This window comes from Lingula anatina, chromosome 7 (genome assembly GCF_051362555.1).
Source record: "Lingula anatina isolate TDL-2025a chromosome 7, LinAna3.0, whole genome shotgun sequence".
Lineage (NCBI taxonomy): Eukaryota > Metazoa > Brachiopoda > Lingulata > Lingulida > Lingulidae > Lingula > Lingula anatina.
Genome location: NC_141773.1, coordinates 13,223,869 through 13,240,482, shown reverse-complemented (window position 1 = coordinate 13,240,482; position 16,614 = coordinate 13,223,869). Strand labels below are relative to the sequence as shown.

The 16,614-nt window shown below is 34.3% G+C and overlaps 1 protein-coding gene across 1 annotated transcript; it reads left to right on the top strand.

The window, feature by feature from the left end:
• The first annotated feature begins 363 nt into the window (after positions 1 to 363).
• On the top strand, positions 364 to 16,587 carry LOC106165883 (protein timeless homolog). The gene is made up of 34 exons (XM_087017689.1): positions 364 to 522; positions 783 to 876; positions 1,169 to 1,322; positions 1,742 to 1,859; positions 2,170 to 2,232; positions 2,505 to 2,606; positions 2,848 to 2,888; positions 3,169 to 3,283; positions 3,913 to 3,977; positions 4,175 to 4,243; positions 4,597 to 4,861; positions 5,238 to 5,350; positions 5,918 to 6,022; positions 6,412 to 6,509; positions 6,898 to 6,976; positions 7,224 to 7,351; positions 7,729 to 7,906; positions 8,386 to 8,466; positions 8,937 to 9,034; positions 9,276 to 9,347; positions 9,672 to 9,735; positions 9,876 to 10,083; positions 10,441 to 10,586; positions 11,108 to 11,190; positions 11,578 to 11,707; positions 11,949 to 12,025; positions 12,352 to 12,531; positions 12,943 to 13,134; positions 13,365 to 13,433; positions 13,696 to 13,814; positions 14,133 to 14,353; positions 14,878 to 15,432; positions 15,765 to 15,904; positions 16,163 to 16,587. Exons 2-34 carry the CDS (start codon positions 789 to 791, stop codon positions 16,288 to 16,290), a joined length of 4,344 nt encoding a protein of 1,447 aa, XP_086873815.1. The 5' UTR covers positions 364 to 522; positions 783 to 788; the 3' UTR covers positions 16,291 to 16,587.
• The last annotated feature ends 27 nt before the right edge of the window (positions 16,588 to 16,614 follow it).

Below are 16,614 nucleotides of genomic sequence, written 5' to 3'. Positions count from 1 at the left end.
ATAGGATCGTGTCTACTTTTGTGTTTTTAACTAAAGTTTTTGTACCTCTTTTTCTGTACCAAAAACGTATAGGGTCCACCTGCTTACAAAGGCAATATATATATATATATATATATATATATATATATATATATATATATATATATATATATTACTTCCTTCAGTCGTTAAGGTGAACGTTGCCTTGTACGGAGTAATAACCACGTGGAGATATTCTGATTAACTTTTGGACATTTGTATTAACTTGATAACGGTAGGCTATCTATAAAACGTCCTTTTCTATGACAAGCAGAAAATGCGGTACGTACAGCTCTTGCTTTCAAAATACATATGTAAGACTGACGTTTACAGGAAATGCACTTTATTTATTTTATATTTTTTTATTTATTGCGTAATTTCTTCACCATCAAGCAGTTTGTAGTTGAGAATTCATTTTGCGTGACCTTGAACTAATTTCGTGAAGGTCGTTAGCCTCCATATCGATCCGGCGCGAAATCTCGCGCTTGTATTCATCCAGATAAGGTAAGAGAACTAAGATTTGTGCGTAAACTCTTAATTCAAATGAGTTGTATATTGTAAAGGAAGCTGTAATTTGGTGTGGAGTCAAATGACAGGTTTTAAAAAGTTACCAGACTGTAAATGTAAACGAAAGATGAACATGCTGGCAATGAGATTGAGAAAAGGGCTAGATGTTGTTGCGTATCGTGCGTATCAATATTTTATGAAAAATAAAACAAAATCATTGTGTAATTGGTTTCTTTACTATTTTTTACATTGATAAGGTAGTAATGGTGATGCACGTAGAGCTCCAGGCTACCTGCAGTGCCCTGGGGTACCAGGAAGACGGGAAATATGTCAAGGAACCAGACTGTTTGGGTAAGACCTGGATGGATCATAGTTCAGTGACCATAGCATTTGATTCCAACGTACTGGGTATCAGCTGTATTGCCCTTGTGTTTCAGTGATGTTCTAATTTTAGCTCTGTAATACTGTAATATTTGGTAAACGTACAGCTCCAATTATCAATCTAAGTGTTAAAATGATTGAGCTGTGTAAGAAACTCCCATGTGATAATTAGTACAGCAAATGTGTTTGCAAAGTTTTTTCACTGTGTTTGCATATATGCATTTGTTTTCTTTTCTTTTTTTTTTATTTGTTACATCACCAGAGACTGTCAAAGACCTAATCCGTTTCTTGAAGAGAGAGGATGACTCTTGTGACATCCGTCGCCAGCTTGGCAGTGCTCAGATTCTACAAAATGACCTTCTGCCTTTGCTGAAGACTTACAAGGATGATGCTACTTTGTTTGACACAGTAATCAGGTGGGCACTCCCCCCCCCCCCACACACACACACACACAAACACACACACACACACACACACACACACACACACACACACACAAAATGGGCATTCTGCCTTAGCGATGACATACAAATTTCCCCTAAACTCAGAGCATATGTGACATGAAAGATAATATTTATATCCTAATTGAAGCAAGAAAGGAAAATCACTTTTTAGTCAATTTCAGATGGGGATTTTATCATTACATGTAGAAACAGGGAAGATACATAAGTCAGTCGTGATTAAAGCCCTTTCGTGGAAGGGTAAAAACACCATACCTTAAAAGTTAATTTTTTAAAAATTCTCTTTAGCAACTGTTTTCTTTTTACCTTCTATACCCAAGAGACAATGAAAAACCTCTTCCACAGTAAAATTATATCTTTCCTGTATGTTCCAGGTTGCTGGTCAACCTCACCCAGCCAGGTATGCTGTGTTTTAATGGAGCTATCCCAGAAGATAAAACAACCCGCAATCAGTATTTAGAGATAGAGCAACACCTGCAGAGTTACAAGCTGGTAGGTGGGCAGGAACATGTACAGATTGACTCATTTTATGTATCCTGTCATAATTTCTGTGCTCAAAATTGCAAAAGGATACAGCTTATGATTTTAGACATTTTCATGTTTTGCTAGAAATTCACTCTGAAGTCTGCACATCTTTGATGTCAGGTTTTATATGGCGACTTTCAAGAAGGTTAAAAAATTGTGGTATAAAAAGTTTGATTATCAGATTTTGAGGGTTAGTTTATTAAGGGTTAGTAAATTTTATTCAGCTTATTTTGTTATTCAGTCATGTTGTTCAGTTTATGAATTCTCTTCATTCTAGGCATTTGCAGATGAGGCCTTATTTGCTGTGTTGACAAAGAAACTAGGAGACTTACTACAGCTTGTAAGTCGTTTTGTGTGGTAAATCAACAACTTTGTCAACAAAATTGTCATTTTGCTACGTTTTACTGAAGTTTTTCTAAACAAGTATGAAATCCATTGAGAACTAATGTAGGGGTAGTGACATTTTAAATAACTGACTTTAAATTAACATACAAAATTCCTACTTTATCTACTATTACTGGTAGATTTTCAACTTGTATATTATTTAATCTTCTTTTGCTCAGCTTTGTATCTGTTCTTATTGCTTCACCAACATCAAATTATTCAACATAGGACTGGGAAAACAGACAAGAAGAGGACAGAATTTTGATAGAAAGACTTCTTATCCTGGTGAGAAATATCCTCCATGTTCCCCCAGATCCCATGCAAGAAAAGGTGAGAAAAAAATTTTTGGCAAGTACCACAGATTTTATTTTGGCCTTATTTGGTCAAAATATATTTGGTCCCATAAGACGGATGTTAAAATTGGGTTTAATTGTTAATTTCTATCATTAACATTGAATTGTTAAACCCAATGATCTTTTTTTGTTTCTCTGAGAAATTTTGACAATGATTTTGAATGTCATATCATCAGTGTACTGTTTTACCAGAATTAAAAATTTAATTTATTTTTCAGCGAACTGACGACGATGCCAGTATTCATGACCAACTTTTGTGGTAAGTGTGTTTGACAATTTCGTTCACATTGGAGTAGGTATTCATACAGCACAGAAAGTAAAATTGATATTATTGCAGGTATGTTCTTTCACTTCAGCTTGGATTTCTTAAAGCCAAATAGCAAGGTGATTTCCTCGAAATTTTGATTGAAAACCAAATTAACAATAATTTGCCAAAAATTGTTTAGTATTCAGGTGTTAAAGATTTTGAAAATGAGCCCAGGTGGTAATTTAGATAGAAATCAAGGATTAGGTTGATCGTGTATCTTATATTTTTATAGGTCTCTACATGTCAGTGGTATGGAGGACCTGTTGTTGTATATCGCCAGTTCGGATGATGAACGTCAGTTCAGTATGCATGTGTTGGAGATCATATCTCTAATGTTTCGGGAACAGGTGAGACACGAGTTTGTATGGAACTGAACACTTCCTGGCTTGTTTAGGTGTTTACTACTTGATTAGTCACAGAGCACGGGTGTACAACTCTTAAAACTGCTGTGATAAAGAATTCAAAGTAGTTTGTGGCTTAAAATAAAGTTGCATCAGATTCTTTTTTCTTGGAACCAAATTTGAAAGCTGCTTGCTTCAACAAATTATTTTCGTATGAGAATTATTTACATGATGAAAAAAGCATTATTGGGCAGTTTTACCAGATAGTGTTTGCAGGGTATTCTTGCAATATCCCAGCCTGTGATGACCAAACACTGCGCAAAATTTAAGAGTTCCATGTTGACGAGTTCCGAGGACTTGTGTCTTGTTGAGCTCCATGGTTCTCAGTGTTAACACGGTGGTTCTGAGTCACTAATTGTTGTATCTTACAACCACATCTCATTTTAAAACAAAAACTATTTGATTTTTGTGTGACCACATTTCATGAAATTACTTAACAACAAACAAACAAGTGAAGTGCTTGAAAAGTTCATGGTTGATTTCTTTTTCATTTTGATATTGTGGTATATTTTCCAGTTATCCTTTATTTTTCTACGTGGCTTTTGTTACATATGTGAGTGCATATTGTTCTCCAGACACCAGAGCAGTTGGCGTCAGCAGGGTCGGCCAAGACAGATTCTGAAAGACAGAAAGAGGATGAGTGAGTGATAAAGAGAGCATCAGTTAGATCATTATGTGTTTAATCATTGTATCTAAGTTTTGTCAGAAATTTTCAGAAATTCTTTAAAAATATAATGGTTTTCTTTTAATAGCTGTTTTTATTCACAACATTTGCAGATTACTGATATTCTCTTAATAATTATTATTAATATTGTTGTTATTATCTTTTTTTTTTAGGGAGCTGGACCTCATTCGTGAAAAAGAGAAGGCTCAAAAACTGGCATGTGTCATGAAGTACAGTTCCAGGTATACGGTGCATGAAATGCACTGTTTGACAAATGAAAATATTGTTAATGTGGATTAATCCGAAATAGCACGTGATTGATTTCATTGAAGTATCAAAAATTTTTGCTGGCCAAGTTTGAAATGAGTACAGGGTATGTGAAGTTTAAATTACTGTATATGACAGGTGTCATGAGGAGAACAAATTTCTTTTTTACCCTTTTTTGTTTACTTGATGTGGCTCTTCGTTGAATTGTCTACTGACTTGGCCTTGTTATTTAACTTAATCAGTTACTGCTATATTAGCAACTTCTGATAATACATGTAGCCATTTTTAAATTCTTGGCAGAAAGAAATATCTTGGAACTTGATTTCAGACACTCTCGTTTTGGCGGCACATATGTGATGAAGAACGTCAAATCTATCAGCGAAAATCAGATGATATACCACCGCTCCTTGGCAGAGGTTAAAAACCTCAGCTTTGATCAAGATAAGAAACCAAAGAAAAAACCAAAGAACCGTCAACCAATCAAAAGCCAAGAACTGACAAGGCGTTCTACTCTGAGCATTCGGCTTTTTCTGAAGGAGTTCTGTATTCAGCTGCTAGAGAACTGCTACAATCCTTTGATGTATGCTGTCAAGGTGGGACTCCTAAAACAATACATTTATTTATTTAATTAATTGTTTATTTATTTATTTATTTATTTATTTATTTATTTATTTATTTATTTATTTATTTATTTATTTATTTATTTATTTATTTATTTATCATCATCATAATCATCATCATCATTATTATTATTATTTTGAACTATGAAAGATTCCAAAAGCAATAATGTACTTGATATGTATTTGACAGATTAGGACAATGAACTTGGTAACATAGCATTGATTAGTATTGATTTATATTATAAGTGTATTGTAGGGCATTTTTATTGTGTTGAGCAATTTCCAGGTAAGATGTGCACACCTTGATTACCTGTTAATCAAGAACGCACTTTTATTCATTTATTTTCAGGATAGTTTGCTGCACTCCAAAGCTCAGGAGAATGATGAGAGCTATTACCTGTGGGCCATGAGGTTTTTCATGCAGTTCAATAGATTGTACAAGTTCAGGGTGGAGTTAGTGAGGTAAAATCACCTGTGTTACTGTTTCAGGGTACTGTCAGGGTTAGACAAAAACTCGTAAATGACTGTGTTTATTTACATGTTTTGAATAACAGATAAATCTTCAATGACCACTGACTGTAAATTCTATTGCAATCTATTTAAGGCCAAACATGTAGTCCATATTTACATGTTGATTTGACTAAAGTGTCCAGATATTTGACTGTAAATTATATTGCATTTATACAGATGTCATTTTATCAGGGAAAAAATTGCAAATTAAATTGGTTTCTCAAATTTCTTGATACCCACAAACACTGTTTCAACACCAATTTAATTCCTTGCAGGAAAAAACTCTGTTTTGGTATTTTGATGATAATAAACCTTGTCAGTAACCTTTAACTCCTATATGACAATCATACAGAGTCATTTTATATTCTGTAGCATAGTAGTATTGATTTCTGCTCCAAATTTGACTAGACCATCAACAGCAGAAGATAAGTGTAACTGTATATTTTAGAATTTTACTGACTATATGAAATGTATACAAAAGACAAAATAAATGATAAGATTTGTTATTTTCTCTCCCAGTGAGACCATGTCTGTGCCTACCTTTCATTACATCCAGACCAATTTAATGACGTACCATGAGACAGTGCTGAGTGACAAGAAAGAAGCGGTCACCTGGTCTAAAAGGTGAGATTTGTTGGAATATTTATCAGTTTATTGCACTGGAAATGGAAAATGTATGACTTAAACAAATCTGGTTTTCAAGATGCAAGGATGAGACAAGTTCAAGCTAAGTTCATTCTAGAATTTTATTAAAGTAAATATTACCAAAATTTCATTCTAGGATTTTATTATAGTAAATATTACCAAAGTGCCTAACATATTCTAAGTTCCCAGATGATTGTAAAAATATTATAATTTTTGGGCCAAACATACAGTCCATATTTACTTGTTGATTTGACAAAAGTATCCAGATATTTGACTGAATTAAATTCTGTCATAAATGAATGAACAAATGTATGAATAAATACTGTAAGGCCAAAGCTTTTTGAACATGGTATCCCTTTGGCTTCTAGGATGCACCTTGCCCTGAGAGCGTACCAGGAGTTACTGATGTCCCTGAACACTATGGATAAAGACCCGGAATTGAAGGCCAGTGCAAAAGTGCTTAAAGGTTTGAAATAATAGTAACATATTAAAAAATGAGAATAATAATGAATATTATAATAATAATAAACAATAGTAATATATTAATAAATAAGAGTATTAGATGTTAGCATTATTGCCATGTGCTTTTCCAGATGTTACAGTAATATTATATTAATAATTTATCATTAGTATAAATTTTTTAGCATCAAAGTCATCTTACTGACAAATGATTTATGGTGTTGACAAATACAAAATGGAGCTCATTCTGAGTTTAACTTAGTTGAATATCTGTTTGGTACAGGAGGTTAGTTTCCAAGATGAATAAAAAAAAAACATTGAAAATAATTATGGACTAAAAGTTTTGTTCATACAAATATTTCTTAATATTTAATTTTGACCCCATTGTCTTTCAGGCAATGTGTTTTATATGATGGAGTACAGGGACATATTTTTGATCTTGCTTAAGAAGTTTGACCAGTCTTGTCAGTCAAGGTAAGGATATGGAAAGCTCAGTACATAAATGATAAATGCTGTTATAATAATAATAATAATAATAATAATAATAATAATAATGCTTTATTTAAACTATCATTAAGTTCATATGATACATAATTGAAAGTAAAAAGTTTGTATCCAATACTGGAATTTCTCCAATTTCAGTTATAATAGCTGTTAGATATTATCCATTATTTTGGGTATATGTTACATTTTAATTGTTTAAACTTTTCTTAAAATTTAGGACTTTCCTGAAGGACCTGATAGAGACCACCCATTGCTTTACCAAGATGCTGGAGCATTTCTGCAAGAAAAACAAGCACCTGGTGGTGCAGAAGAAAAAGAAGGGAGGAAAGAAGAAAAAGAGTAAAGGTGCATTGGCGTAAACAAGACAGTTTTTCTGGGGTTCAATCTAAAATGAAGCTTTAATTATCGACAGAGGTCCAAATCATCTTGTACTTGCTGAATAGTTTGTGAACTTGTGTCCACAGTGGGTGATATTAACATACAGAGCAATGATTATGAGAAATTTGACTGAAAATGTGTTTATGGAAATGGGTCGCATAGTGTTGTACAGTGATTATAAACATGATTTTGCGTAAACATTCCATACTCGTAAATTGCTTTCAAAATTGGTAAAACATCATCTTGACACTTTTGATTTTTGTCATCTTTATTCTTCACGGCAATTTCTTGCACCATAATGATGATGTTATAAATTTTCTGTATCTTGTTATCTTGTATCCCAGTAAGCAAACAGAAGCAGCCCCAAGGTTCAGTAGAGCCAGAATTCACGCAGGAACAACTGGAGAATCAATGGGATGGAATATCTGGTGACTTGTCCGCCATTTTTCAGGACAGAGGTGACGTCCCAGAAAATGTGACCCCATTTGATGCTGCATCAGAGGAAACAGATGACCAGCAGAGGTAAGTATATACTAGGTACTGTTTGTCAAAATGACTTGAAAATTGGAAAGGTCTCTTTCACAAAATTATGTTTTGGGGCAACTTAATTACACTGTTGAACTAAGAATGATGTGAATTTTTCTTCAGTCAACAGCTAATATTGAGATAGGTTTTACCTCCAATATTTCAATGTCTATCAGGACATCTTCTTCAGGGAATGAGGCTATCCAGGTGAATAGCCTCTACTCAGGTGGTGTACTTGCCCTATCGAAATATTGGAGGTAAAACCTATCTCAATATTAGCTGTTGACTGAAGAAAAATTCACATCATTCTTCTAACTTAACACAGCTGATGAAATTCTTCTCTGACTGTTGAACTAGCTGTGATGTGTCCATGCAAGAATAATCTTTTAGAAAAATAAAACAACTTTCAAATCCCTCAAGTTGGCATGCTTTTTGTCCTACGCAAACTTTCAACATGTCGATTTATTTTGTTTCAGGATTAATGCTATGGTGAAGATTCACGAGTTCCTGAGAGGTGGCAAGGCAGGAGAAGCTGTGGCCATGTTTAGAGCTGCCAGGTGGGGTTGAATTATTTAGTTGTAATGGTCAAAATATGGGTGAAAGTTACCAGGATTAAACCTGATTTCAGGATTTTTTCAGTCTTCATTTTGATTGTTTTAGTCATAAAGTCTAAATGCAATGATGAATTGCAAACTACTTTGTCAAGATTTTATGAGACCATGTGACTTAAAGTTTGTGGTTTAGAATGATTTTAAAGTGGATTCACCATCTTTCAAACAAGGATTATTATTTTTTATTTATTTATTTATTTATTTTTTTTTTTTTTTGACTTTATCCAAAGTAGAGCCCAATAATCATGGCATCTTCACCTTGAAGTCTACACCAGGAGTTTTCTATGACACCCTTAAAAAAAGAATTTTGACATCTTGTATTAATTAAGGTACCCACCTGGACAAATTATTTTTTGATTGATGATTTTTTTTTAAAAAACAAAATAAATTTTAATGATATGCAAATTTTCCCCTAGGGAGGTGTGGCCAGATAGACAGGAGTTTGGCACTCCTGACATCAGCCCAGAAGATGAATTTATGGCTCTCAGAGAAATATTCTTCACTGATATTCCAAGTGAGTTTGAAAAAAAGTTGACGGTCAGAATATACTTAGCAGAAGAGATCCATATTTCTTAATCATTTTTCCTTTAATACAGTATTATTTAAAGATCTCATTACTGTAACATCAATGTTTAGAATTTTTAAAGATTGTATCCTTGGAGTAAAAAAGTGTAATATCTAAAACTTATTTTTATGTTGGCCATAAAATCTTTTTTCAAATAGCATTCTAAAATTTCTTTAAAATTCATTCACAGAACCTGCTGCAGCAGAGGCCACACAGGAAGAAGAGCTGCAAGAAGAGGACGATCAAGAGGAGATAGAAGAAGGTAGCTTGTGCTGACCTCTATTAGCAGAATCTGATATTTGACGTTCAGTGAATTCACTGTCACGTGGTATAAAATAATTGCACTTAACGAGTATGGTATATTAATGCAAATATTTTCATCTTTTTTCATTATTCTATTTTTGATGTGGTTAAGAAATTGATATGACTGATTCAGAAAAGAAATTAGTTATTTTGCAAAATTTAACTGGAGCTTGTTGAGGTACTGAAATGGCGAAAAACCTTTATCATGCAGTGTTTTATTAAGACTTTGAAATCATTTTATCTTATGTATATAAATTGAGTGCAATGTTCACATATTTTCCAGAGGAAGGAGTGTCAGCCTTTGAGAATTACGAACAGGAGTTCAGTTTCAGAGAGTTTATAGACAGGTGAGCATCGCCAGAAATAAAAGTAAATGTTTTTCACATTTTTTCTAGCATTTTGAACTTCCTTAACCTATAAAGTGTATGAATTGGGAGAGAGAGAACATTGTGCTATATTTTACATAATTAATTAAAATGCATTTCAGATTTGGAAATCCCCAAGTCTTGAAGCACTATTCACTTCTGCTCTCTGAGTACTCCAAGAACAGCACCTTCACCAATCATTGCATCGTCAAGCTCCTACATCGGGTTGCCGTGGATACAGGGAAGGTTGGGATGCTGTTCCAGGCCTCATTGTTCCGGACATTTCAGAAGATCCTCTTTGACCCCATGGCCAAGTCCAAACATTACGAGGTCAGGTTCTTCAATTCGAAATTTATAGTCACAGTCAGTGGTAATTTGAGATTAAAGAAGAGAAAAGAAAGGGAAAAAAAAGATTCTTATTGGCTTTTTACATATAAAAGTAAACACTTATACTGTTTAGAATTTGAATAGCTGTAGCAGTAATATAAATGTTATTTATTTTTTGGTATATCTTGTACATAGTTGTGTTTTGACAAAGAACCATAATAATACAAACTGGGAAGGGGAGAATCATGATTTTTTTTCCCAAAATTGGCTATCAGTATAGAACATAGAATATGCATTTTTTTTATGTTTGAGTGTTAATGTCTGGCATTATTTATATTCTTTGATAATTTTCTATTGCAGGAGATTGTAACATTTTCCAAATATGTTGTCAGAAAATTCTTTGAGTGTGCCCAGAAAAATGAAAAGATGTTCGTGGAGCTGTTGTTCTGGAAAACCAACAAAGATGCCATGGAGGTGGTAGAAGGTTATGGTACATACAAGGAAAAGTAAGCAAAGATGGTGGATTGAGACTGCATTTCCACATAATATGTAGATGAGTTTTGTTGTTACTATCAGCCCATTCAGAGCAGATGATCCTGGGATCTACTGATCCGGGAATCAAATATGGCTGACCCACCATAAAAGGAAGCCACTTAATCTCCTAATGGTCTCCCCACCTCCACATGCGCCATTAAAAGGATTAAATCTCAGCTCCGAGGTTTAATTGCTAGGCCCCTGCAGGGACGGCGCTTGTGGAGGTAGGGAGACCATCACGGGATTATGAGTGGCTACCTTATCGTACTTTATATAAGTGTGGACATTGTATTAGATCATATAGATGTGTAGACACTGGGAAAAATAGTTATTACAATTGAAATCGCAGGAGTTGAAATTTGCCCCAAATGTTACATATACACTGACGTAAGACCTGCAATTTGATATCAAAAGCATCAAAATATTATTGTAAGTTACATATCACATTGATGGCAAATTTGTCTCTTATTAGTGTTACTGTTTGATGTTACAGACATAGTAAAAGTGCCCCTGCGTGGACTGAAGAACAGGACGAAGAATTGAAGTACCTGTTTGACAAGTTCAGAGATGATACAGGTAAGTATTGTCTGCCATTGAACAGAGAGGATCTAGTTTGCATAATGCTGAAATTGCATTGAAATGAACATATCTGTGGTATGGGTGGATGCATGTAAAACAGCTTATGTTAAGAACTAATTCTTGGAGTTCTTTTTAAAATTTAGCTAAAATTTAAAATTTAACAAGTTAATTTTATAAGATTCGAATATGGCTGTAAATATTCTACTCGTTCACTAGCTCAGAGGGTAAATTTTACATCTTAAAGTAGATACATATTCTCTGTTATTTTTAATTCAGTATTTTCTGCAATTACTCTTTTAGTTTTTTATGAAAATTCAAACTTAAGAGTGGGATTTTTGTGGCAAGTAAGATAATTATAACCTGGATATACTGATGGGGTTTCAGAGAAAGACGTTGTAGACCTTATAATGGAGAATTTAACCGACACTACCAAGACAAGGCGACAAGTGCTCCGTGAGCTGTGTCATCTTGAACTGATTAACAGTGCCAAGGATTTGAAGAAGCCCAGTTCAAGGTTTGTGAAATCTGTGTTCTACCTTGAGCACGTTATCCTGTGTCATGCAATAAACACTTCCTTGTCTAATTTTTGGAGATCAGAAACTCCATCGTTTAAAAAAGGTATTCTTAGTGTCTCTGTATTCATAACTGGTTGTGAATATTTTATTTTCAATAGAACTATAATGAGATGCAAATATTTCCCTAGCTGGCAAAGAGTTCTTGCTTATTTTACTACTCTGTTTATGCCAATATTACAGAGGAGCTGCCAGAGTCTGGAGGGAGGAACAGGAGTATGAACTGAGGGAACTGTTTGACAGGTTCAAGGGTTCTGAAGGTAAATATACATTTATTTATTTATTTATTTATTTATTTATTTATTTAAGTAGATAGTTATTGTTTGTTCATGAATTATTTTCAAAATATTTTTTAATTTTTCACAAATGAAAAAGAATTATAATTACTGACTCACATTTTTTAGGTTTATTTGTCTGTTGGTATCTTGGAAATGTGAAACACAAAAAACAATGACAAATAAAAAATGTGCCAACCTTTATGAATCGTGAAGCATGCTTCATTTTGAAACATCAGAGCAAAGAATAATGTACATTCTATCAGCCAGTGTGACCCATAAACACGTCATTGAATCATCTCACCTTTTAGATCCAGTGGGCAACATCCTTAACAATATGGAGGTCAAAAGGTCAAAGGCCAAGGTCATAGAGAAGCTCCTCAGTATGGGTTTGGTGGAGGACAGAAAGGAGCTATATAAGAAGAGGAAAAGAAAGTCCAAGAAAGGCGGAGCTGAGGATGAGGATGATAGGTTTATTGAGGAGGAGGATGGTGAGTTCTGAGTTGGGCTAGAGAGCCTTGTCATTATTTAAAATGGATTTTTTACCGTAGTACAGAAATTTTGGAGAAAAGTACCCAAGAGAAAAAAGTGCCTGGTGATTCTTGTTGTGAATAGGGTTAAGTAAAGGAGGATGGTGAGTGGTAGAGTATTACAGAGACCTCAATTAAAGTCCTTTAAGATATGGTTATACAAATAGTTTACAAAATGAATAAATAAAATGAACAAGTGAACTACTTTTAAATGTATACAATTAAATTTGATCACTAAAAGTTTGTCTCTGTAAACAACTGAAAAGAACTAGTATCTGTATTATCATTTATAATAAATCTTAAATATTATAGCTATGACAAATTTGAAAAGTCCTGTAGTCTTAATGTCACTTTCCATGTGTTTTTTCATAGTTGTGGTCCAGAGAGCCAGCAGTGATGAGGAGGAGGAGGAAGAAGAAGAGCCTGTGTTATCCTCCTCCTCAAGTGACAGTGAAGCCTCGGCAGATGCAGATGAGGAGGCAGAGGATGATAAAGATGATGATGGTGGAGACGATAATCATGATAAAACGCTGCACAAAATGGTGAAGAAGTTGTTCAAGAAAGGTGAGGTTCTAACAACATAACATTGTATATATCAACTATACAGTCTGTAACAAAACACTTTTTAGAATACTGCACCTTAAACCTGAAGTTGATTCAGGATTATTTGAAGGGGGGGGGGGTCTGCAGATGCAGAATTGTCAGCGTATCTTTATAAAGTCAGGTTGCTTGGTAAAGTTCAGTATTGCCTTTAAGTTTTATATGAAGTTGATAAATAATGGCTGCTGTTTCAGGTCTGGCTGGACCAGTGAAGTGGGTCCAACAACGTCTGAGGAGTGTGGCTGAGGACAGAGAGAAAGAGAGTATGTTTTATTCTACATGATCAACTCCAATTAAACCAATTGAGATACTTATTGTTTTGAGATTTTTTTTATGAAAAGAAAGGAAAAACTTTGAATAATGCTTTGGTGATATGTAAATTTGTTGGATTTACCCAAATATTTGTGAGGTAATGTTCATGGTATGTTTCAGCTAATACCAAAGATAAATGCATCGGTTCTACCATTGTTAAACTGTTGAATGTATGATAGAGGCAAACTAATATTGAAAGATGAATGATTCCAGACGAGTATGAGCCAATCCCTCTTGTCCCGCTGTCAGAGGAGAATGAAGATGCCATGGACAACAGCTTGTTCAGGTGTTTTCTCAAGAAAGCGGGGATATTACCTCCTTCTAATGAACAGGTAATGAATTAGCACACAGAAGGCAATGTGTGAAAGATTAAAATTACAAGTTATTTTTTAAGTTATATATATATAGAGAGAGATAGTTGCTCTTTGATATTGCTGCATTTAGAGCTAAAGGATTTTTGCATCAGAATCAAAGTTATGTCTGCAATGAGTTTAATATTGGCGGGTTTTTAAAGCAGAGAAAGGATAAATATGCCCTGACATTTTAATTTATCACAATCTTTGCCAATTGATACTTGAATTTCTAACATCCAATTCTCTGTTTTGATATAAATTTTTTATCTTATTTATTTAATTCGTAATTTTTTTCAGGAAAGATTCTGGCGAATCTCTGCCAATGAGTCGCCAGCCAAGCTACGATCTATAGCTGACAAACTTGAGGAAACTTACAAACCTCCAAAAAAGAAAACCTTGAGCCCATCAGCAGGTTTGTCAAAGGAAAAAAGTGCCAGATTTGAGATGTTGAAAAATATGACAAAGAACAAAATACGGGATGTAAAGGCAAAAGAAAAGGGAGAAAGAATTAAAAGAAGGTATAGAAATCAGTCTTTTATATAGGTTTTTAATGATAATACAAATAGTATTGGGTGATTATATTCAGCCAATCTAGTTTGTTTTAATGTCTCACATTTTTCTTGACTGAAATAACTACAAAATGTTGTCAGTGATTTGATTTAGACTTATCTATTGCTGAATCTCTATGATAAATATCTCTTGTGGGATCAAGGAGGAACAATACTAGGTTATATATTTATAGTTTCTGATTAAAATTGATAGCACATTGAATTCTCAGTCTGTGACATATACTTCTTAACTTGCTGGTGCTTTGTGACACCAGGGTCTAAGAATCACCTGGCCCAAAACAGAAATTGATAAGTTACTGAAATTTTCAAGATTTAACTGGCTTCATTTTTTTTTAATGCTGACTCTGTCCTGGGGAAAAATGCTTTTGTCACAGACTGAATTCTTGAGTGTTTTTACCTGCAATTAATAGTCCTGTTTTTAGAATTGTTAATTTTTCTTATACACACAGCATTTTGTACTTTCTATATTTTAGAACTGAGCAGACACATCCCTCCCCCTCTACACCGGGAACCACACCTACTGGCTCATCCAAACAGAAATCCTCCAGACTTAAACTGATAAATGATGAATCTTCGGACGACGACAATGATGATGACCTCACCCCCGTCAGCACCCACCAAACCCCCCTCAAAGATGACACCCCTTCAAAGAGTGGACACAGGCTCCTGGATAGTGACTCTTCGGACGATGATGACCAGCCTTTGGCCCAGGCTGGACAGTTAAAGAGTAGCAAGGACAAGTTGACAGCATCAGAAGTGTCCCATTTGGTAAATAGCGATTCTTCAGAGGATGAGCCAGTGACAGGCAAAAGGAAGTCAACAAACAATGGAAAACAAGATTTTGAAAGTGATACAGATGACGATGAACCTCTTGCGGCAAGCATGCAGAAAGCAAAGAAGGCGTCTCTTGCATTGGACAGTGACTCAGATAAGCCTTTGTCAAAGCCCAGTGGCCCTAAGAGCAAACTCTCTGAGGAGACAAGAGCTCAACTGAAGAGGGCGCTGGAGTCAGATTCTTCAGACGATAGGTACAAGCATATTCAACATATTGCATTAATTTTGAAAAGTAGTAATCAGACTTGACAGTCACTTATTATCTCTGCATTTCATTTATAATATTAATTTAAAAGTGTACATTTTTTAAAGTGAATCTCCTGATTTCAGAAATACCTAGAAGACGTGAACTTTCACCATTGAATCTCAGCATTCTGAGATTATTAATTTATTTCTGATAGGTTCAGAGATTTTTCAGGATTAAGTATTTGGTCTCCCAACAAATATTTAGAGATTTTCAGTACCGGTTCATGCTTGACATACACTATTTATATAAAAATAAGCTTATCTTGTCCACAATTTCCAGTGATGATGACAGACTAGTAATTGACAGTGAAAAGGAAAAGACAAAGCAACCGAGCAAGAGAACCAAGATCCAGGAAGAAAGTGACCTGGAAAAGAAAGAGGATAAAGAAAATATGAGAGACACTAGTGCCAAGGAGTTAGGTAGGGGTATAACTGAAATTATCATTTGATTTAAGTTGCCTGTTTGAGTGACTTTAGTTTTAAGGTTTTGCCAAGAGGGCACAATTTTTTTTACAGTTTTAACTATTTACAATGCAGACTAAAAAAAAGAAAATTTTTCTGATTTTCTTAAATAATTTTTAATTAATTATTATTATTATTATTCAGACAAATTTTTAAAAGGGGTTTATGTCTAATTAGTTGCATCTTTAATTGTGTATTTTTCCCTTTCCAATCCAGCCTCTTTTCCTGCCACGTTATTGTCACAAGGCCCTGGGAGTGACTCTGACTCTGACATCGAAGATCACATCCCACTGAGGAGGGGAGCTAAGAGGAAGACGATAGAAAGTGACAGTGATGACGATTAGAGTTGTATTTGTGCAAATATATATAATAAAAGTATATATCAAACAGTTTTTACCCGAGTGTCAGTGCAGTAAAACACTGGGGACAGCTCAGTAGTGGTTGTTATATAAATGCAGATCAAATTATATAACAAAACTGTAATATCATTACACGAGTCCGTTGGGCAAAGAAATCGCGTTTCAATACATAATATAATTATTACTAGAGTAACTAAAGATTGCTGGATTCCCCAGATCTTTGACTTTCTTTTTTTTTTTTTTTGTCAGCCATAGATGTATATTAAAATAAATTTTTTCTTATTTGTCTTAATGATTTTTTAGTTTGTT